Source organism: Mauremys reevesii, linkage group 4 (genome assembly GCF_016161935.1).
Source record: "Mauremys reevesii isolate NIE-2019 linkage group 4, ASM1616193v1, whole genome shotgun sequence".
In the NCBI taxonomy this organism is placed as follows: domain Eukaryota; kingdom Metazoa; phylum Chordata; order Testudines; family Geoemydidae; genus Mauremys; species Mauremys reevesii.
The window spans coordinates 56,920,822-56,943,444 of record NC_052626.1 but is presented as its reverse complement, the minus strand read 5'-3'; the positions used below and the strand labels follow the sequence as shown (position 1 = coordinate 56,943,444).

The 22,623-nt window shown below is 42.5% G+C and overlaps 1 protein-coding gene across 1 annotated transcript in view; it reads right to left on the bottom strand.

Annotated features, from left to right (window-relative positions):
- Positions 1–22,623, bottom strand: part of RYR3 (ryanodine receptor 3) — a 637,001-nt gene that overhangs the window by 361,439 nt on the left and 252,939 nt on the right. The window contains 2 exon segments of the mRNA XM_039536203.1: positions 12,582–12,686; positions 12,927–13,143. Of these exon segments, the coding sequence (XP_039392137.1) occupies positions 12,582–12,686; positions 12,927–13,143 (322 nt within the window).

Below are 22,623 nucleotides of genomic sequence, written 5' to 3'. Positions count from 1 at the left end.
GACTTCTACACTCTTTTAAGCAGCACTGAGTAGCCCCACAGTATGCCAAAATTTTGATGGCTGACTTAGAACAACGCTGCCTCAGCTCTTGTCCCCTAATGCCCCTACTTTGCTTGTGCTACACTGATGACATCTTCATCATCTGGATTCATGGAAAAGAGGCCCTTGAGGAATTCCACCAGGATTTCAACAATTTCCACCCCACCATCAACCTCAGCCTGGCACACAAGAGATCCACTTCCTAGACAATACAGTGTAAATAAGCGATGGTCACATAAACACCACCCTATACCGGAAACCTACTGACCGCTATACTTACCTACATGCCTCCATCTTTCATCCAGACCAAGCTCTAAGATACAACTGCATTTGCTCCAATCCCCCAGACAGAGACAAATACCTACAGGATCTCTATCAAACATTCTTAAAACTACAATACCCACCTGATGAAGTGAAAAAACAGATTGACAGAGCAAGAAGGGTACCCAGAAGTCACCTACTACAAGACAGGCACAACAAAGAAAGTTACAGAACGCCACTAGCCATCACCTCCAGTCCCCAAATAAAACCTCTCCAGAGCATCAAGGAACTACAACCTATCCTGAAGGACGATCCATCACTCTCACAGCCCTTGGGAGACAGGCCAGTCCTCGCTTACAGACAGCCCCCCAACCTGAAGCAAATACTCACCAGCAACTACACACCACACAACAAAAACACTAATCCAGGAACCAAACCCTGCAACAAACCCCGGTGCCAACTATGTCCGCATATCTATTCAAGGAACATCATCATAGGACATAACCACATCAGCCAGACCATCAGGGGCTCGTTCACCTGCACATCTACCAATGTGATATATGACATAATGTGCCAGCAATGCCCCTCTGCCATGTACATCAGCCAAACTGGACAGTCTCTACACAAAAGAATAAATGGACACAAACCTGACATCAGGAATTATAACATTCAAAAACCAGTAGGAGAACACTTCAATCTCCCTGGTCACTCAATAACAGACTTAAAAGTGGCAATTCTTCAACAAAAAAGCTTCAAAAACAGAATCAAATGAGAAACTGCAGAACTGGAATTAATTTGCAAACTGGAGACCATCAAATTAGGCCTTAATAAAGATTGGGAGTGGATGGGTCACTACAAAAACTAAATCAATTTGTTAGTCTCTCAGGTGCCACAAGTACTCCTTGTTGTTTTTACAAAAACTAATTTCCCCTTGCTAAATACTTACACCTGTCAACTGTTTGAAATGGGCCACCATTTCATTGGTTTACATTGTTTACATTGGCCTCATTAACACTACAAAAGTGATTTCCACTCCTTCTTGTCAACTGTTGAGAATAGCCTACTTCCAACTTAAATTGAATTGGCTCATTAGCACTGAACCCCCACTTGATAAGGCAACTCCCATCTTTTCATATGCTGAGTATTTATACCTCCCTACTGTATGTTCCACTCCATGCATCTGATGAAGTGGGTTTTAGCCCACGAAAGCTTATGCCCAAATAAATTTGTTAGTCTCTATAGTGCCACAAGGACTCCTCATTGTTTTTACTGAGTAGAACATAGCTCATAACCTATGAGCTCCACACCAATGGTCTGAACACCACAATTCGAGACTGCCACTTTTCCCAGTACCGATGTCTTGGTACCAACGGACTTTAGATCCTCAGATGGACCTTTTTCAGGATGTGAGATGATTTCAACCTCTTTCAAGAATCCAACTCCTCCTGATTTCTTGTCCTATAGGAGGCCTTAACCCTTCTACAGCCCAGTGTATCCCACAATTCTGGACATCAGGATTGTTCTCCTCTATCTGCAGCTCATGGAGGTAGATCGTCATTTTGGCATCACACGTTCTAGCCCTGCCCCCTCTGCTCTCATTTACTCCCAGACTCTCTGCCTCCACAGCAGCAAACAGAGGCAGTTTCTTTTGCTCCTGCCCTTCCCTATTTTATCTTTTCTTTGCTTTTTGGTACTGGGGAGCAGTGTTCTTCCTCCCTGGCATCCCTCCTTTTCCTCCCTGGGTCAGTTAACCCTTTGGAGGGTGAATCCACCCTGAGCCTTTGCTGCAGTGCCTTGATGCTGGTCCTCTGCCCTTCATGGGCAAGGGAGAGTGGCAAAAAAATTGGGATTGAGGGAAAGGGGAAGTACAGGAGAGCCAACTGCCAGCTGAAGTGGAAAGTGTTAGATAGGGAGCCTGGATTGAGGCCCCCGCAAGAGCAGAACAGATGACATTTCCTGTTGGCTTCTCTAGCAAATAGGTTGATCATTGGGATGCCCCAAGTTGTGAAGATGACCCAGAGGACACTTGTCTTCAGGGACCACTCATGACATAAGGAAAAATATCTACTAAGATGACCCCTGAGATGATTCTGAACCCCGGGCAAGTGAATAACATGACCTCAATGCAGAACTACTACATCTCAATTACATCTAGGCAGAGCAACCTGGGGTGTGCTCCTTCTTGTTTGTTCACATAGTACATTGCAGTGGTATTCTTTATAAGTATGTGAACCACTGAATCAATGATATGGTCCCAAAAAGCATAACATGCAGTGTAGATGGCCTGAAGCCTCTGCTCCAACCACAGTCCTGTGTACTTTCAGTGGCCCCCAAGTGCACCCCCCAAGCAATCAGGGAGGTGTTGGTAACAAACAATCTGGTTGGTGAGAGCTGGACAAAGGGAACACCTTGGCAAACATTCTCTGGATACATCCACCACTACAAGTAATCCAGGACCAGTGAAGGAATATGAATCAGTCTATCTAGAAGGTGAAGAGTGAGATGGTAAACCATCCTGAACCACACTGGAAGAGGGTGAAGGTGCAACCTTGCAAACTGGACCCCCTGTGCACAAGTGGCCCAAGAGCCTCAGACATGCCCAAACTGTCATGGAAGGCTGAGAGTGCAGACTGAGGCAAAGGTGGTGAATTGTCTGAAAACAATGGGTCAGCAGAAATGCTTTTGATGTAGTGGAATCTAACAGGGCCCCGCTGAACTCGTTTTTCTGAGTGGGAGCCAAGACTGACTTCCCAGAGTTTAGGATGCGACCAAGACAGTTGAGCAAGCATGGTGATAACATGAGCAAGAACTTCCCCTTTAGATCTGCCCCTCAGTAGCCAGTCATCCAGATACAGGAATATGTGAATTCCCTTCTTCCTGAGATATGCAGTCATAATGAGCATGCATTTCATAAAAATCAGGGGGAAGAACAGAGGCTAAATGGAAGCATAGTGTAGTAAAAGTGATGCTCTGCCATGATGAAAAGAAGGAATTTTCTGTGGCTCAGCAAAATCACCATATGGAAGAAGGTGTCCTGAAGGTCCAGAGCAGCAATCCAGTCATTCTGGGATAATACGGGGCGAATACTCAATAGAGTGACCATTCAGAACCTCATGTACCTGATACATTTGTTGAGGCCAGGAAAGTCAAGAATGGATCTTACTCCTTCCTTGGATTTCGGTATCAGAAAGTACTGGGAATAGAAGTTGTGACCCCAGTGTTCCAGTGTAAACTCCTCCTTCATGGCTCCCAAAGCCAGTAGAGAACAGACTGGCTCGAGGAGCAGTATTTCATGAGAGTGGTCCCGAAGAGGGACACGGAGGGAGGGTGGGGAGGTTTGGAGAGGAACTGGATGGCATAAGCCAATCTTATGGTGCTTAGGACCCAGCTGTTAGTAGTGATTGAGCCCAAAGCAATGACAGGAACAATGCTTTGGATCAATGGGCACATGGAGTATGGTGGGGAAAGCATATGGATTGGCCAAACCCTGAGCCAGACTGCTTCCTCCAATGGGATCTATATCCCTTTCTGGGTTAGTTCTGCTGTCTCGGAGAAGAGAATGGCTGGCAAAATGTATGCTGCAGATGATACTGTTGCTGCTGCTGTTGCTACTGCTGAATGCTGTGGTGGAGCCTCTGCACGGCCAGGGCGTACGCCCCCAAGGTCCACAGGACAACCCTGGAGTCCCTGAAGGAGTGTAGCATCTTGTCAGTCTTTTCCAAGAACAGTGTTTGGCCACTGAATGACAAATCCTCAATAACTTACTGGACATCAGGGGTAATGCCCAAATTTTGCAGCCAGGAAGCCTTCCTCATTTGATTGCAGAGGCCATCACCCTGGCCAAGATGCCTGCAATGTCTAGCGCAGACTACAAGGATATCTTAACCACCAAGCTTTCCTGAGTAACAAATGCCCAAAATTCCTCTTCCAAGACTTCATGCAGCTGGTCTGTGAACTCTGACATCTGACCAGTTAACAAAATTGTACTTGGACAGAAAGGCTTGTTGGTTAGCAATTCATATCTGTAAGGAAGAGGAGGTGTAAATCTTCCTGTCCATGAGGTGCATGGTTTAGAGCCCCTATCCTTGGGGGGTGGACTTAAACCTGTCCTGCTGGGCTCTACCATTCACTGCAGTTACAACTATGGAATTTGGGGCTGGGTGGGAGTAAAACCCTTCAAATTCCTGCATAGGAAAGAAATAGCCCTTTTCCATGCACTTAGCCACAGGCGGCAGTGCGGCACCGAAGCTAGCGTGCTTCAGAAGGCCTTAGGTGGTTCAAGGAGAGCATCGATAGGGAGGGTGACTCTCCCAGGGGAAGATAGTTGCAGGATATTCACTCATTTGTGGGTGTTCTCTTGCAAGAACTCTGCTTGGGTACTGAGGGAAGCAGCTGTATGCCACAAAAGGCCTTGGTATGCATTAAAATCCTCCAGTATTAAAGGGAGGGATGAACCAGGCAGCATGGAATCATCCAGAGATGAAGACAAGGGCGTTAACAGGGCTAAAGCCCAGGACTGATGGACTCAGATGAGATGAGTTTGGAGGCTCCACTGGGAGAATGAGTGCCAGTGCCTGGGTCTGTGGTGGATTCATGGTCACCACGACAGACCTGGTTGGCGATCTTGCCTTTTAGCGTGATGACTAGCAGGACCTCTGTGACTAAGGAGCATCCCACAGATTCCATGGAGGCCACTGGCATGGATAAAGCATTGGTGGCCAGTAGGCACCAGGCAGGGGCCTCTGTCCCAACCCTAAGATGTGCCAATCCCAATACCCATAACAGTCCATCGACAGCCCCTGATGCTGGTCAGGCAATGTAGAGAGGGAGGATGACAACCTTAACTCAGACACCAAGGAGCCTTGGGAACCTGGGGGTAAGGGCAGAGTGAGACCAGATGGACTGAGTCAACGGTCTGACTCATTCATTGCCCAGAACGAAGCAGGAAGTGGCGCTGCCAGTGGAAGCAGTACTGAGCATGTTGGTTCCGGAAGCCCCAAAGCCAGCAGCAGTACTCGAATGTCTTATGGTGCCAATATTGAGTGCGGTGAAAGCTGCCATGGTAATGTTTGCAGTATCGACTGCAGCAGTGCTGAGCTTCCCAATACCAATCCCGGTACTGGCCCTGCTTCCACAGCCTCTGGAAGGGGAACATTGGGGTGCAGTGCCAACAGACTCAAGGGTTCAGCAGCTCAGTCAGTCAACAGGGTTGTAACTGATGCAATCCTGGGCACAGTTCTGGACCAAAGGAGAGGTCAGGACTGAAAGGTGGAGGAGGTCTGTAGCTGCCTGGTATGCTACTGACACGGAAACAGTCAATACCAGCATTGTTGGTACTGGACTCAGCGGATGTCCAGAGGCTGAAATCAGAATCAATGGTGCAGGATTTCTAATCTCCCTACCTGATACCAGGGAAGGGTTAGAGGTACCTGCACCATCCCATGGGCTGGCACCAACTCCAAACCAGTCCGTGCTTTTCCTGGGGGAGACAGAAGAGTCCCTGTGGGACCTCAAGCAGTCTCAAATGATCTTATGCAACCTTTTCCTTGGCAAGGTCAACCAGGAACAGCACTTCTGTTTCTTTGGAACACAAAGCGGCAGCACACTTGGAACCCCAGAGGTGATCTCCGACCTGACAAAAGTCGTAGTGCTGAAGCAGGCTGCATGGCCTATTTGAGCAGCTGCTGCTTTAGACAAAAGGTCCTTGAGTCCGTTTAAATTAATGGAGATATACCTATCTCCTAGAACTGGAAGCAACCCCAAAGGGCCATCGAGTCCAGCCCCCTGCCTTCACTAGCAGGACCAAGTACTGATTTTGCCCCAGATCCCTAAGTGGCCCCCTCAAGGATTGAACTCACAATCCTGGGTTTAGTAGGCTAATGCTCAAACCACTGAGCTATCCCCATTTCTTGGGCAAGCTGCAGATCACACGATGCTCTTTAATGTGTGCCATGCCAAACAGAGCAAGCACTGCATGAGGTAATTGCTCCTGCAGATGAAGGACAATGTTCAAACCCCGGTAAGGGCATCACCAAGGAAAACTAAACCAATGCAACTAACCCTGAGGGTACTACTAACTATATACAACATGAGAAAAAAACTGAACTAGATGAAGTGTTCCGAGGTTAAGACCACACAGAGCTGCAACTCCAGCCATGGATGGTAAGAAGAGACCAGAGAGAGGGTCTGGAATGGAGAACTGGTTGGGGCAGCACTGCCTTATGTACCCAGGGGAGGGACTATGTCCACTTTAGACTTGAATCTGACTAACAGGGAATAATTGGCTGTGAATCTGAAGGATGAAGGCAATCTGGGTGAAAGTGATCATGTAATGATAGATTTCATGATTCTAAAGAAAGGAAGGAGGGAAAGCAGCAAAATAAGGACAAGAGAGCTCAGGAATGTTGGCAGTTTCTCAAGGAGATGATATTAAAGGCACAACTGCAAACTATACCAATGTAAAGAAAATATAGGAAGAATAGTAAGAGGCCAATATGGCTCCATCGGGAGCTCTTTAATTACTTGAAAATCAAAAAGGAATCCTACAAAATATGGAAACAAGACCAAATTGCTAAGGAGGAGTACTGAAGAATAGCACAAACAAAATCAGAAAGGCTGAGGTACAAAATGAGTTACACCTAGCAGGGGATATAAAAGACAGTAAGAAGCGGCTCTTTAAATATATAAGGAGCAACAGTAGATTCTCCACATAGTGGGGAAGGAGAGATAATAGCAAATAACATCAAGAAAACTGAGGTATTTAATGCCTATTCTGTTTCAGTCTTCACTAAAGAGATTAATGTGACCAAATTCTCAACACAACTAATATTAACAACAATAGGGAAAGAACAGGTTAACGAATATTTAGATACATTAGATGTATTCAAGTTGGCAGGGCCTGAAGAAATTCATCCTAGGTTACTTAATGAACTACCTGAAGCAATCTCAGACCCTTTAGTGATTATCTGTAATAACTCATGGAGCATGGTTGAGGTCCCAGAGAACTGGGGAGCATAAGAACAGCCATACTGGGTCAGACCAATAGTCCATCTAGCCCAGTATCCTATCTTCTGGAAGTGGCCAGTGCCAGAAGCTTCAGAGGAATGAATAGAACAAGGCAATTATTGAGTGACCCATATTGGGATTCCCTCCAACACCTTTTTCCAGTTGGCTTCCCAAGAACTCAGTTTGACTCTAAACTTCATCACTTAGGTATTTTTATTTGGCATACAGCAACGCTGAGTTGATCAGATTAAAATGCAAGCGGGGAGGGGGGTAGATGCAGGGTACAACACAGCTCCAAAGTTCCAGATAAACTCTCCCTTTACAACTTTACACATTTTATTGCCTTTACTATACATGCATCACAAATTCTTGGACTGGATTGGTTACTTTGCAGGAACCAACCCCTGTACAGCATGTTCTGTTCACACATTGTCCACATTCAACATTATTCTTTACCTCATCTTTACACTCCTGGTTTCTCTTGTCCATTGTTTTCTTGTTCATAGTAAATGGTTTCCTGGGCATTCCCCCTCTTATTTTAGCTAGCTCAGACATTATCTTTAAGCTTACTGACCCATTTACTTATCTGAGCAAAAACATTCTGTTTTCAGCCCTATTATTTATTTATCTCCTTAACCCTGTCTTCCAAAGAATGAGCCCCCCCACCCTGCCCATACCTTCAATTACTCACGTCAGGCCAGGCCTACCTACATTCCACTGCCTTCCCCCTGCACCCTTTTCTACATAATTCATCCCCTGTCAACCAGTCCCAGCTTCTAACAGTTGGATTTTTAGCGACAGCTGGAGCTGAGGTTGCATCCCTGATCATCTTGGCTAATTGCCATTGATGGACCTATTGTCCAGTTATACCAGGAGGAGGATAGGAGACTCTGGATGTGATTTAATTAATCCACAACTTTATTAACAACTGTCTGGGAGTACCTGGAAGATAAAAGTGTAAACTGCAGGTAACTCCATAATCATTTCAATATCTACCTGGGGGGGCTTTTGTCAGCTTCACCCCTCCCCCCTTTTCATCCTGGTCCCCAGCCAGCTCGCTGTTGGGACCTTACCATTCCCCCCCACCAAATGAGGGTTAAGGTCAGCTATAAAGGAGGAGAGGAGCTGCCTCCCTGCTGTGCCTGTCATAAGAGCCCCAAACACTAGCATTCCCACTCCTTTAGAAACACCTCTTTTAAATCCTTTATCAAACCATTTATTGGATCACTGTTGCCCTTCTCCATAGAGTACCTGCACTGGGCATCCACCCCATGCTTACATAATGAGTTGCAACATCATAGGCTAACTCCCATTCCATGCTAGACCCAACTATGCCCCCGCATTGGTCAATCTGATGGTGAGGGGAAAAATCCTTACTCCCCCACCTCCCTGAGAAAGCAGCAACTAGTGTAGTGCCCACAGCAGATCCTGACCAAACTTGGTATTTTGCCTCTTTCAAGGATGGGTGTTGGTCTGGGTGAAAAGGGGCTTCTTCTGCTTGGTTTGGCACCTGTATACACTCACCCCTCTCTTCCAGTCACCTAGGGGGAACGAGTCAGTGATGTCTGTGCCTCTCTGCCCTTAAAGAGGAATACCCCTTTCCCCCAGCAAGCCAGACAATAGCCCACTGTTTAAGGAGCAGTGTGGTCATCCTCCATCAACTTTATCTACTTCGTTTTTTAATGCAGTTATATTTGTGGCATTCACAACATGTCCTTGCAATGAGTTCCAGAGGGTGGCTGTGCACTCCGTGAAGAAGAAAATTGTCCTTTTGTTTGTTTTAAACAACTGCCTACTAATTTCATTGCGTAATCCCTAATTCTTGTGTTATGTGAAGGGGTAAACTATACTCCTCTATTCATTTTCTCCATACCATTCATGATTTTATAGACTTCTATCATATCCCCCCTCAGTCGTTTCTTTTCCAATCTGAAGAGTCCCTTGTAATCGCTCCTTGTATGGATGCTGTTCCATACCCCCAATCATTTTTGTTACCCTTTTCTGTACTTTTTCCAATTTTAATGTATATTTTTGAGATGGAAAAACCAGAACTGCACACAGTATTCAAGATGTGGGTGTACTAGGGATTTATGTAGTTGCATTATGATATTTTCTGTTTTATCATCTATCCTTTTCCTAATGGTTCCTAGCATGTTTTCCTATCCACAACGACTCCACAATCTCTTTCTTGAGTGGTAAGAGCTAATCTAGACCCCATCATTTTATATAGTTGGGATTATTTTTTCCAACATGCACTACTTTGCACTTAACATTGAATTTCCTCTGTCATTTTGTCACCCAGTCATCCAGTTTTGTGAGATCCATTTGTAACTCTGTGCGGTCACCTTTGGACTTAACTATCTTGAATAATTTTGTATCATCTTCAAACTTTGACACCTCACTGTGTACCCCTTTTTCCAGATCATCTATGGATATGTTGAACAATACAGACCCCAGTTACTGATTCTTGGAGGACTCCACTATTTACCTCTCTCCATTGTGAAAACTGACCATTTATTCCTACTTTTTGTTTCCGATCTTTTAATTGTTACTAATCCATGAAAGGACTTTCCCTCTTATCCCATGACTACTTAGTTTGCTTAATAGCCTTTTGTGAGGGACCTTGCCAAAGGTTTTCTGAAAGCCCATATACTTGTTGGCATCCTCAAAGAATTCTAAAAGATTAGTGAGACATGATTTCCACTTACAAAAGCCATGCTGACTCTTCACTGACATATCATGTTTATCTATGTGTCTGATAATTCTGTTTTTTATTATAGTTTCAATCAATTTTCCTGGTACTGAAGTTGGGTTTACTGGCTTGTAATTACCAGGATCCCCTCAGGAGCCTTTTTAAAATATCAGCATTATGTTAGCTACTTTACAGTCTTCTGGTACAGAGGCTGATTTAAGAAATAGGTTAATATATCACAGTTATTAGTTCTGCAATTACTATCTGGTATTGGTGATTTATTATTGCTTAATTTATCAATTCGTTCCAAAACCACCTCTACTGACACCTCAATCTGGGACAGTTTCTCAGATTCATCACCTAAAAAGAATGGATCAGGTGTGGGAATCTCCCCCATTTCTGCAGTGAAGACCAATGAAAAGAATTTAGATTCTCCACAACAGCCTTGTTTCCCTTGCGTCACCTGTAACACCTCAATTGTCCAGTAGCACCACTGACTATTTGGCAGGCTCCCTGCTTATGATGTACTTTACAAAACTGCTATTTGTTTTTGTCCTTTGCTAGTTCCTCTTTAAATTCTTTCTTGGACTGCTTTATTACACTTATACACTTGACTGGCCAGAGTTTATTTTCCTTCCTATTTTCCTCACTAGGATTTTATTTCCAACTTTTAAAAGATGCCCTTTTCCCCCCTAAATGCCTGGTTTACTCTGCTGTTTAGCCGTGGTGGCATTTTATTGGTCCTCTATGCTTTTTTGGGGGGGATACATTTAATTTGAGCCTCTATTACAGTGTTTTTAAAAAGTCTCCATGTAGTTTGCAAGCATTTCATCCTCAGGTCTGTTTCTTTTAATTTCCATTTAACTAGATCCTCATTTTTCACTAGCTCCCCTTTTTGAAGTTAAATGCTACTGTGGTGGGTTTCTTGGTCACTTCTCCCCCTACAAAGATTTTTCAATTTAATTAAATTATGGCTGCTATTACCAAGAGGTTAACCTATATTCCCCTCTTGCACCAATCCCTGATCAAAGTAGCAGTTATTTACGATGTCTAGTAATTTTATCTCTTCCAGTGGTCGCATGTACCCAGTCAGTATGAGGAAAATTGAAATCCCCCATTATTACTGTGCTTTCTGCTTTTGTAGCCTCTCTAATCTCCCTGATAAATCAGGTCTTTAAAGCTATCTTTGAAAATGGGAAGAGCATCCAAAAGTCAGCCTAACTTCAATAGCTGGAAATATACTGAAACAAATTATTAAACAATCAAGTGGTAAGCATATTGAAGATAATAGGGTTATAAGTAATAGCCAACATGGATGTGTCAAGAACAAATCATGCCAAACCAACCTAATTTCCTTAAAAAAAAAAAGGATTACTGGCCTAGTGGATTGGGGGGGGGGCGGAATTTGTAGACATATTACACCTTGATTTTAGAAAGGCTTTTGACATAGTTCCACATGACAGTCTCAAAAGAAAATTACCATAAAATGGATGCACAACTGATTGATAGACTGTACTCAAAGAATAGTTACCAATGATTCACTGTTAAACTGGGATGATATATCTAATGGGGCCTTATAGGGGTCTGTCCTGGATCTGGTACTATTCAATATCTTCATTTATGACTTGGAAAATAAAGTGGAGAATATGCTTATGAAATCTGTGGATGACACCAAACTGGGAGAGGGTGCTAGTACTTTGGAGAACAGGATTAGAATTCAAAATGGCCTTGACAAATTGGAGAATAGGTCTGATATAAAAAAGATGAAATTCAATAAAGATAAGTGAAAAGTACACCACCTAGGAAGGCAAAATCAAATGTACAACTACAAAATGGGAAATAACTGGCTAGGCAATAGTACTAATTAAAAGGATCTGGGGGTTATACTAGATCACAAATTGAATATGAATCAGCAATGTGATGCAGATGTAAAAAAGATCAATATAATTCTGGGGTGTATTAACAGGAATATTGTATGCAAGACATGGGAAGTAACTGTCCCCACTGCTGAGGTCTCAGGTGGAGCACTCTGTTTAGTTCTGGGTACAACACTTGAAGAAAGATGTGGACAAAGTGGAGAGAGTCCAGAGGAGAACAATAAAAATTATAAAATTTTTAGAAAGCCTAACCTCTGAGGAAAAATTGGGCATGTTTAATCTTAGAAAAGAAAACTGAAGAGAGAACTGAGAACAGTCTTCAAGTACATTAAGGGCTGTTATACAAAGGACAGTGATAAATTGTTCTCCATGTTCACTGAAAGTAAGACAAGAAGTAATGGGCTTAATCTGTAGCAAGGGAGATTTAGGTTAGATATTAGAAAAAACTTTTTAACTTTAAGGATATTTAAGTACTGAACTAGGCTTCCAAGGGAGGTTGTAGAATCCCAGTCAGTGAAAGGTTTCAAGAACAAACTTAACAAACACCTGTCAGCGATGAGCTAAGTATACTTGGTCCTGCTTCAGCACCGAGGACTGGTCCTCTCAAGGTCCCTTCCATCCTACATTTCTATCATTCTGTGATACAGTCTTAATAGTTGGTGGTATTATCAACTTCACATATAATAAGAAGTACTCTCACTTCTTACCTTGCCATAGGTCCAGCCAAGCTCTATTTTATTCATTCCCCATAGTTCATGGATATTTTCAGCTAACTTGTCCCTGATCTTTTCAAGGTGAAGAGGCAAAACAATCTAAGAAGAAAATATTTCAAGATTCAACAAGAGAGAAGAGACTCAGTAATGTCCAACTTTCCTAAAATACTTCAACTATAACAACTGACACCAAGATTATTTAACATATCATTAAATACTGTATTGCACAAACAGTATATTGCTAAGAGAGGATACATGCTGGCCTAAATTTTTTACTGCTCATTTTAAGATTCTGGGTAAGATGAATTTTACACTTCCATTATTGTAAAGTAGACATACCTGAGTGGTGTCTATCGGACAAGGGATGAAGGAAGCTTGGGAGAGGAATTGTGTTGTACCCAGCAAATCCCTAACTCCATCAGAATCTCTCTTATACTCTTTTACTGGTTCCAATTTCATCTTCTCTTTTGGAAGCAAAGCTTCATAGCACGGAGCATACCCAGTGGGAGGCAGGAACTTAAACTCTCCATGACGTCCACCCAGTAGGAAACGAACCCTATGCAATTTTGAATGAAAAAGTGCAACATTTAAATAAGAGCATATATTAACACAGCAAATGGGTCAATTGGAGACAAACTTCAATTTTGGTATCTTTTAAAAAATAGAAATCTATAAAGATTTTGATACACTACTTAAGTGTAAGAAATCCCTAAGAATTTATTAAGCACTATTGTTAGTTGATACTATATATAGTAAAAATATAAGTCTACAAACTAATTAAAATATTTATGCTTTGGTAAATGCAAAACTTGACTATTTAACTCAAATCTCTATTCCCAAATATATCTGTGTCATTCTTTAAATAAATATCTACATTTTGAGTGGGATTTTTAAAAGCAGGTAAGTGATTTAGAAGCACAATTCCAAGCTTCAATAGGACTTGTGCTCCAAAGTCACTTAAGGACTTTTGAAAATCCCACACTAAATTATCAACCTAAGCTTTCCTTTTATCTATGATGAACTGAGTAGTCACAATAACCTTGTGCAACAACTAAACCAACAAAATTACTTCACCGCAAATACCATCATTGTAGGTTTGAGTCATCATCCTCATTGAAGTCTCTATTAACATAAATTGTTCTCCAGTTCTCCTCAGCCATATATTTTTAACGTAAATTTAAGAGTATGGTAATAAATGAAATAAAGGTAGTAAAAGAAAAGCTACCAATGTACATGGTGTGAACTGACCCCACATCAATAAGGACTAAAAGCAATAGCCATCTACTGGCTGCTTGACTGAGTGTCCTGCATGAAATCAGTTAGTGTCTGCAGTTAATTTCATGGTGAACAGGTGTCCACACCATCAAAATACTATAAAAACTGATACTAATTGGCCCATTTGTTTGCAGTGCAAGAAAGAGGCTCGGGGCTGAACAATAGGTATGGAGAATGAACTACATATGCTGTATAACAACTGAAGATTAGTACCAGGGCAATGTGAGCAAGACTATAATAATGTTGCTGATTTGTCTATGCCTCTTTTCGAGATAGAACACTTTTATTTATCTATAGGACTATCAGCCCAGCACCTTTCATGGATATTAAAATTCCTTTAAAAAAAAAAACCAAAACAATGAAACACCTGATTCCCAACTAAGATGAAATATCAAAATAAACCTAAGAAACATTTTCTTAGCTGGAAGATGCATTTCAGCCAAATACATACATGCTCTGTTTCTGAAACCATATAATTCATTGAAATTAGATGTGCGAGTGTGTGTGGGGGGGTGGTGTAGCGAGGCGGTGGGATATCCCACAGCCCCACGGAGGAACAAGCCTCCCCTAGCACCAACGTGGGTGGAGCCAGGGTGTCCTACACCAGCCCCCCAGAGGCCATGGCACAGGACAGGAAGTAGAAAAGCCACGCTGCAAAGCTCAGTTGAAAGCCAGCCACCGGAGAGACCAGATGCCTGTGGCCTAGCTCTGGGTTGGGAAACACCGGCGGGCCGCGGCCGACCTGAGGACTGGCCAAGGCGGCCAACCTGAGGACTGGCTGGGCCAGCCGTGCCTACCCCTCGCCAGCTACCCCAAGGAGCAGCCGAGCCTACCCTTCGCTAGTTACCCAGAGGAACCGATGGTGCTGGAAACCGCCGAGGATGCCAGCCAAACCCAGATACCTTATGAGGGGGAGTCCGGAAGTAGCCCGGGGGCAGCTGACCCTGGTCTGGCCACAGCAGGGCCAGAACCAACGTCAGTGTGTTGCGGTCAGGATCCCCACTGACGCAGCAGCAAGTTTTCTGCCGCTGCTAGGGCACCAGGCTGGGATGCAGTGGAGCAGGTGGGCCTGCGTCCCCCCTGCCACCTCACTCACGGGTGGAAGTCTCCCCTCACACCAGACGCTCAAAAGTCTGAGCTCCTGACTGTGTGTTTGCTGCCCCGCCCTGACCTAGGGCCAGGTCTCATATTGAACTATTGGCTCAGCCCGTGCTTACGGGCCTGAGCTCCTGATTGTGTTTGCTGCCCAGCCCTGACCTAGGGACCAGGGGCTCACATTGAACTATTGGCTCAGCCCCTGCCTAAGGGCCTAAGCTCATGACTGTTTGTTTACTGGCCAGAGTGAACTAGTGCGAGGCGGTGGGGATACCCTACAACCCTGCAGAGGGATGAGCCTCGGCTGAGCCCTTCTACACGTGGACACAGACTTCTTTAGTCAGTTGCACCCTTTTCAATCTCAATTTATAAAGCACAAAAGCATTTTTGTTGTTAAAACATTTGTAACAGCATTATTAATATCACCCTCAATCTTGAGTGTTCAAAAACAATTCCATATACATTGTAATGCTATTGAGTCAAAATCCTTGAGATTAGCCAGTCATTTACTCGATCAGGGGAGGGAAAATTATGGCCCATGGGCCAGATCCAGTCTATCAGGGCTTTGGATCCTGCCAGTGGGATTGCCAGCCCCATGGTGCAGCAGGGCTAAGGCAGGCTCCCTGCCTGCCCTGGCCCCGCGCCACTCCTCGAAGCAACTGGCACCACATCCCTACAGCCCCAGGAAGGAGGGGGCCCTCGCCTGTGGATACAGCCCCCGAAGCTCCCATTGGCTGCGGTTCCCTGTTCCCGGCCAATGGGAGCTGCGGGGGGGCAGTGCCTGCAGGCGAGGGCAGCGCACAGAGCCCTCTGCTCACCCCCACCCCCAGGGGCTGCAGGGACATGGTGCCAGCCACTTCCAGGAGTGGCACAGGGCCAGGGCAGGCAGGCAGGGAGCCTGCCTTAGCCTTGCTATGTGCCGCTCAAAGTAAGTGGCACCGAGCTGTAGCCCGCACCCAGAACCCCTCCTGCACCCCAACCCCTGCCGCACCCCAACCTCCGGCCCTGAGCCCCCTCCCATACTCTGCACCCCCTCCTACACCCTAACCCCCTGTCCTGAGCCCCCCACCCCCTGCCCTGAGCCCCCTCCAGCACTCTGCACCCTCTCCTGCACCCAACCCCCTGCTCTGAGCCCCCTGCCACATCCCGCACCCCTTCTGCATCCCAACCCCCTGCCCTGAGCCATCTCCCGCACCCAACCCTGCCCTGAGCCCCTCCTGCTCTCCAACCCCCTGCCCTGATCCCCCTCCTGCACCCTGCACTCCTGCCCACATCCCAACCCCATGCCCCAGCCCTAAATTAATGGCCCTGCATGCAATTTCCTCACCCAGATGTGGCCCTCAGGCCAAAAAGTTTGCCCACCCCTGTACTAGATTAATAATAAATCCTTCCTAATTGTTTCATTCATGCTTATGTCTATGGACAATGAAAATTTGGATAACAAATCTTACTGTTAACATTACCTCTTAATTTTATACATACCATAAATTCAATGAAACCATCACCCTATTTAAAATGTAGCTGATTATTTTATCACTAATCAAAAACATTGCTGATATAGTAACTGAAGGCTACAAATATTAAGTATTTCTTTATGGGTGGAGCTCTCTACAAAACTCATGCTATTCAGTACAAGGCGATTACATTCTTCACAGATGAATATTTATCTCAGCAACAATCCCTGACAAATTGATCATTATAAAGCTGTAAATAATTAGGTTAATAAGTAACCAGAACCAAGGTTAGTTGACAATAAAAGAAAACAAACTGCAACACTACCACCAATTAATTTTGGAATATTGTGACTGTTATAGATATTTAAGTGTTAGTTTAAAAAAGTTTTGTAATATAGCTAAGATGGTACAGAATTTAACTGTAATTAGAACGAGATGTAATAGCATTAAAAGGCACTAGTTATAATACAAATCATAAGCACTACAAGAGTAATATATAAGAACTAGTCAATATTTTTCATAAATCAAAGCTATTATTCTAAACTCACAGTTTTACCATATAAAATACAATGCAGACTCATCAATCTAAGTTTAACACCTTATTTTCACTTTTATATAGGAATTTTCATATTGGTGAAAAGACAAAAGAGAATGAATAAGAAACGGCAATTTGTTGTACTCAGCTCATGAGGCTCAAACCAACTCCCAGTGAAGTCTGTGGGATTTGGAGCAGATCCTTATTGTAGACATACCTATTTATCTAAGAGCTTTCCTGCTTGTACTTCAGCTTCTCTTGCTTTATCATGCACTATTATCACATGTCTGCATTTAAAGCATCACAATCTTTTGTCACAGAACTATTATTTTGCAAATTCAGTATTATGACTTCACTGAAGGATCACACAAGAGGAAAAAATGGACAGTAAAATTTATTTTAATCTATAGAGATAACTGGTAATTAGGAAAAGAGGAAGGAAAAGTACTATCTATTATTTTAGGCAAATAATCCAATGACTAACAAATAAAGGCAGCTGCAGTGAGTAATTTGTATATTAGTATCAGTGCTACTGGATGACTATTCTAAGTATAAACACTGTCAAGATTCTCAGAGGTTTTATATGGGTCATCTTTTGTAATGGCGTGTGGGGCAGAGAGAAAGAAAGAATATTTTTAAGGAAGTAAATGTTGTCAATTCAGAAGGACTCCAAAAGGGAACAAAATGGATTGACTAAAAGTTCCAAAACTATGATATTGCTACTATTTGCACAATGGCAGGGATTTTACAGACACATAAAAGGATACAATACCTGCCCTAAAGATGTAATAACCTAGGAAGCTCACTGGTGATATGTGACAACAGATACACAGAAAGATTTTGTGGAAAATGTTGAAATTTTCTGATGAGAAAAAATATCCCCCTCTGCCCCCAAGTTTCTGGTTTTCAAAACTTAAGGTTTTTCAATCATGGGGTTCTTCCCCTTCTCTTTTTTTGCTCTTTCCCCCATTTATTCTTTTCTCTCCATGCTGTCACTGAAAAAAGGAAGTACAGAAAGTGAAAGGGTAGAAAAAACCTACTGAAAAACAAAAATATTTCAGATTTTCAGGTTTTTTTTAAATAGAAAAAGTCAGAAAACTTGAACAAGCAAAACATGTCTATAAAAAACTTGAGTTTCACAAAAGGATATTTTTTGTTATAGAAGGTTTGGATGAAAAATTTTTAACCAACTCTAATAAAGTGCTGGGAGCTGTAGAACCACAGGCATACTAACGCCCTCCAGTGTTAGCTAAAACTAGCACTTTCACTTTTCATAGATTCATAGTTTAAAACTAGTCAGGATCATTAGATTATCTAATCGGACCTATTAAGGTACTTTTTTTTTTTACTGATGTTGCATATGCTTTACTGATATCACATAGTCCTAATTTTTAAATCATAATGTTGTGTTGTAGTAAATCAAACATCTTAGACAAGTTTAAGTAAATTATACCTATGAAGTTACCTTTATCAACCAAACTTTTATCTCTCTTTTACTTTTATCCCATGCATATGTGTGAATGGCTTTGTAATGAACTATGGATTATATTATATTATTTTATACCCAACACACTCCTAACCCTTTTCCATGATAGGCCAATCTGGGCAAATTAGAAACAAAAGTGTGACAGGTGCCTGTTCCCATACAATTACAATGACAGAGAGTGAGGCAGATTCAGAAAGAAGAAAAAAACAACAAAGATGTATGAAAAAAGTAATAAGCTGCAGCTGGAGACAGAACAACAACAGTGGAATGAGAACAGAGACTATCCAAAACCTTTCCCCCCCTACAAACCTAAAAATCATTCAAGAATTCACATCTACCAGGTTCCATCCTTTTTTTCTATATAGTGTTTTCACTTCTATGACTTTCTTCTGATTTTGCTGTGCTTCTCTTTTCTTCTCTCTCTCTCTCTTTTTTGTTCCTATTCCTGCATTCCTATTCTCCTCTAGCTTTTTTACTGCTCTTTTCTTCTTTGTTTTTACTTTCACTCTGCTTCTGTTCATTTCAGCTTGCGTGCATCCCCTTTTCCTTCCTATCTGCTTTTATTGAACACATGAAGAATGAGTGCAAGCATCAGAAAATTAGTTATATCTGATGCTGGTATTCCTTCCTTCCAGGTTCATTTACTGCCCTACATTGTTAGCATTAAATCACCATCCTACCTGTATTTAGCAGCCCTTTTGTAATACTGAGGTTAAAGCCTGAAATTGTTTCTCACTCACAGAACTGATCTCTGTGAAGGGAAGGGGGTGAACATCTTTATGGGAAAATTTCCACTAGCACTTTGCTCTTGCTAAAGGGGAGACCACTGTCATCAACATGGCATGTTTCATAAGATCTTCCAACATATTTTCCTTAGTGTAGATATTCCCATTACATTTGCCTATCTCCATTCACTGTAAGTTAATGAAAAATAATTTATGAAGGTGTTTTTTTTTTATTTCTTGGTTTCTCAATTTCTGTTTTTAATTCATTGAGATAGCATAGATAAACAGTGAACAGGATTTCTGATTCTGGCATAATATTACCTACTAATAGTATATTAGAAACAGATAAGCTTCTTGATTTGCAGTTTATTCAAAAGATTAAGTAAATGATTTAGCCAACAGAGAACATAGAACATTGACAAAAATCTTAGAATTGGACAAGTTGGACATATTTTTCTAAAACATATTCCTCAATATCCCAGACAGCTGCGATTACAGCTCTATCCATTATACATGATTTTTCTAGGATGAATGATAAGAATATGTCAAATAGCTAATATTATTCTGTGTTACAGAACAGGTCTGAGAAACAGATTGCCCTGTGGTATCAGGGCATACCACCTGTTCAGCTACTAAACGCACAAGGCACTTATATCTAAACATGTTGACTCTTCATGTCAAAACATCTGGACCCTCTAGTTTCTCAGATCCTCTGAACAGCTGTGATATATATAAATGTGTTAGAAAGCTAATTTTAATTTAGCCTCAGACTTCACTTCGGTCTATCTTAAACAGAGATTAAATGAATCTGAATAAATTTAAAGAAACTGAGTTCTCAAGGCAGTGGTGCTGCTTAAATCCCTTCCTTGATTATCTGAATTCCAACTGTTTTATGTTATTATAGGAGGAGATAGTAGTGCTACCCATAGTTCATGTCGCTCCACACTTCCCATTATAAGACTTTATTTTCAACTGTGTATAACTTGGACACACTATAACCATTCAGGCTGAAATTTTACTTGTCAGGTATCGGCCTCAGGCTGAATTTTGTGTGCATTTCAGCCAAAATGGTTCGGCTGTTTCCACAAATGTTATCAGAGCAAAAGTAAATTTTCCTTTTTACCTGGGAATTTTCTTTAATACCCTCCATGTCCAACAGTCTGTACTGTGGGCATTCCCCATCTCCCTGCTAGTTGGAGGCAGAGAACAGATTGACAGCCAGCCTGGAGCCAGGATCACCCCTCTGTTAAGAGCCAAAAATGACAGCTTCCAAAACCAAAAAATACTAACTGAATATATTGCAATAAGGGCTTCTCCGCACCAACATTTAGCTGGGGAGTGAATCTACTGTGCACTAGTCTGCCGAGGCTAACTGTCCTGTAGACCCTCCGAATGTGAACAGTTCCTTAATGTGCTCTGATTACCCTGTTTGAAACAGGAATAGATCAAAGTACACTCAGGAACTGTTAGGTCACATCAGCAGGTCCACAGGGACAGTTAGATCTTAGCAGGCTAGCTTCAGATAGATTCATCCGCCAGCTTGCTGAGGACTAAATGGCCATGTAGACAAACCCTTAGTCACCTAAATTTAACATGTGAACCTTGTAACAGAGTCTTAGCAACAAACAAATATTCCTTTACACAAGCATGTATTTTCCATTTTAATCTGTGAAAACAGAGGGGGAAAAAAACTATAATTCTAAGAAAAATTAATTCTCCAGGTGGGCCAGACCATCTGAGGGGATTGGAAAGAAAATTCAAAGATAAGTAGTCTGTACTGCAGGATGTGCAAAGCAATACTCACCCCAGGGAAGGGGTGGGGTGGGGAGAGGATTCAGATAATGCACATGGGGACTGGCCCCGGATAAATGCTGTGGCAGAATATTCTGAAGTATGAATATAAACAAACGACACAGGTTTGTGGGGACAAAATAGAAAGGCCATGGCACAAAACGAGATCAAACTAGCTAGAGACATAAAGGGTAACAAGAAAACATTCTACAAATACATTAGAATCAAGAGGACAAACAAGGACAGGGTAGGCCCATTACTCAGTGAGGGGGTGGGGGGAAATAATAACAGAAAATGTGCAAATGGCAGAGGTGCTTAATGATGTCTGTTTTGGTTTTCACCAAGAAAGTTGGTGGTGATTGGACCTCTAACATAGTGAATGTCAGTGAAAATGAGGTAGATCAGAGGCTAAAATAGGAACAGAACAAGTTAAAAATGATTTAGAAGTGTTAGATGTCTTCAAGTCACCAGAGCCTGATGAAATTCATCCTAGAATACTCAAGGAGCTGACTGAGGAGATATCTGAGCCATTTGCAGTTATCTTTGAAAAGTCATGGAAGACGGGAGAGAAAAGGGCAAATATAGTGCCCATCTATAAAAAAGGGAAATAAGGACAACTCAGGGAATTACAGACCAGTCAGCTTAACTTCTGTGTCTGGAAAGATATTGGAGCAAATAATTTGCAAACATCTCTAATATAATAAGGTGATAAGTAACAGTCAGCATGGATTTGTCAAGAACAAATTGTGTCAAACCAACCTGAAAGCTTTCTTTGACAGGGTAACAAGCCTTGTGGATGGGCGGGAAGCAGTAGACGTGATATATCTTGACTTTAGTAAAGCTTTTGATACTGTCTCGCATGACCTTCTCATAAACAAACTAGGGAAATGCAACCTAGATGGAGCTACTATAAGGTGGGTACAAAACTTGTTGGAAAACCGTTCTCAGAGAGTAGTTATCGGTGGTTCACAGTCATGCCGGAAGGGCATAACTAATGGGGTCCTGCCATCATCAGTTCTGGTTCTGATTCTAGTTTGTGGATGATACCAGGCTGGGAGGGATTGCAAGTGCATGGGAGGATAGAATTAAAATTCAAAATGATCTGGACAAACTGGATAAATGGTCTGAAGTAAACAGGATCAAATTCAATAAGGACAAATGCAAAGTACTCCACTTAGGAAGAAACAATCAGCTGCACACATACAAAATGGGAAATGACTGCCTAGGAAGGAATACTGCGGAAAGAGATTTTGGGGTCATAGCGGACCACAAGCTAAATATGAGTCAACAATGTAACTCTGTTGCAAAAAAAAAATTGACATCATTCTGGGATGTATTAGCAGGAGTGTTGTAAGCAAGACACGAGAAGTAATTTTCCCACTCTACTCTGCGCTGATTAGGCCTCAACTGGAGTACTGTGTACAGATCTGGGCACCACATTTCAGGAAAGATGTGGACAAATTAGAGAAAGTCCAGAGAAGCACAACAAAAATGATTAAAGGTCTAGAAAACATGACCTCTGAGGGAAGATTGAAAAAAAATGGGTTTCTTCAGTCTGGAGAAGAGAAGACTGAGGGGACATGATACCAGTTTTCAAGTACATAAAAGGTTGTTACAAGGAGGAGGGAGAAAAATTGTTCTTCTTAACCTCTGAGGATAGGACAAGAAGCAATGG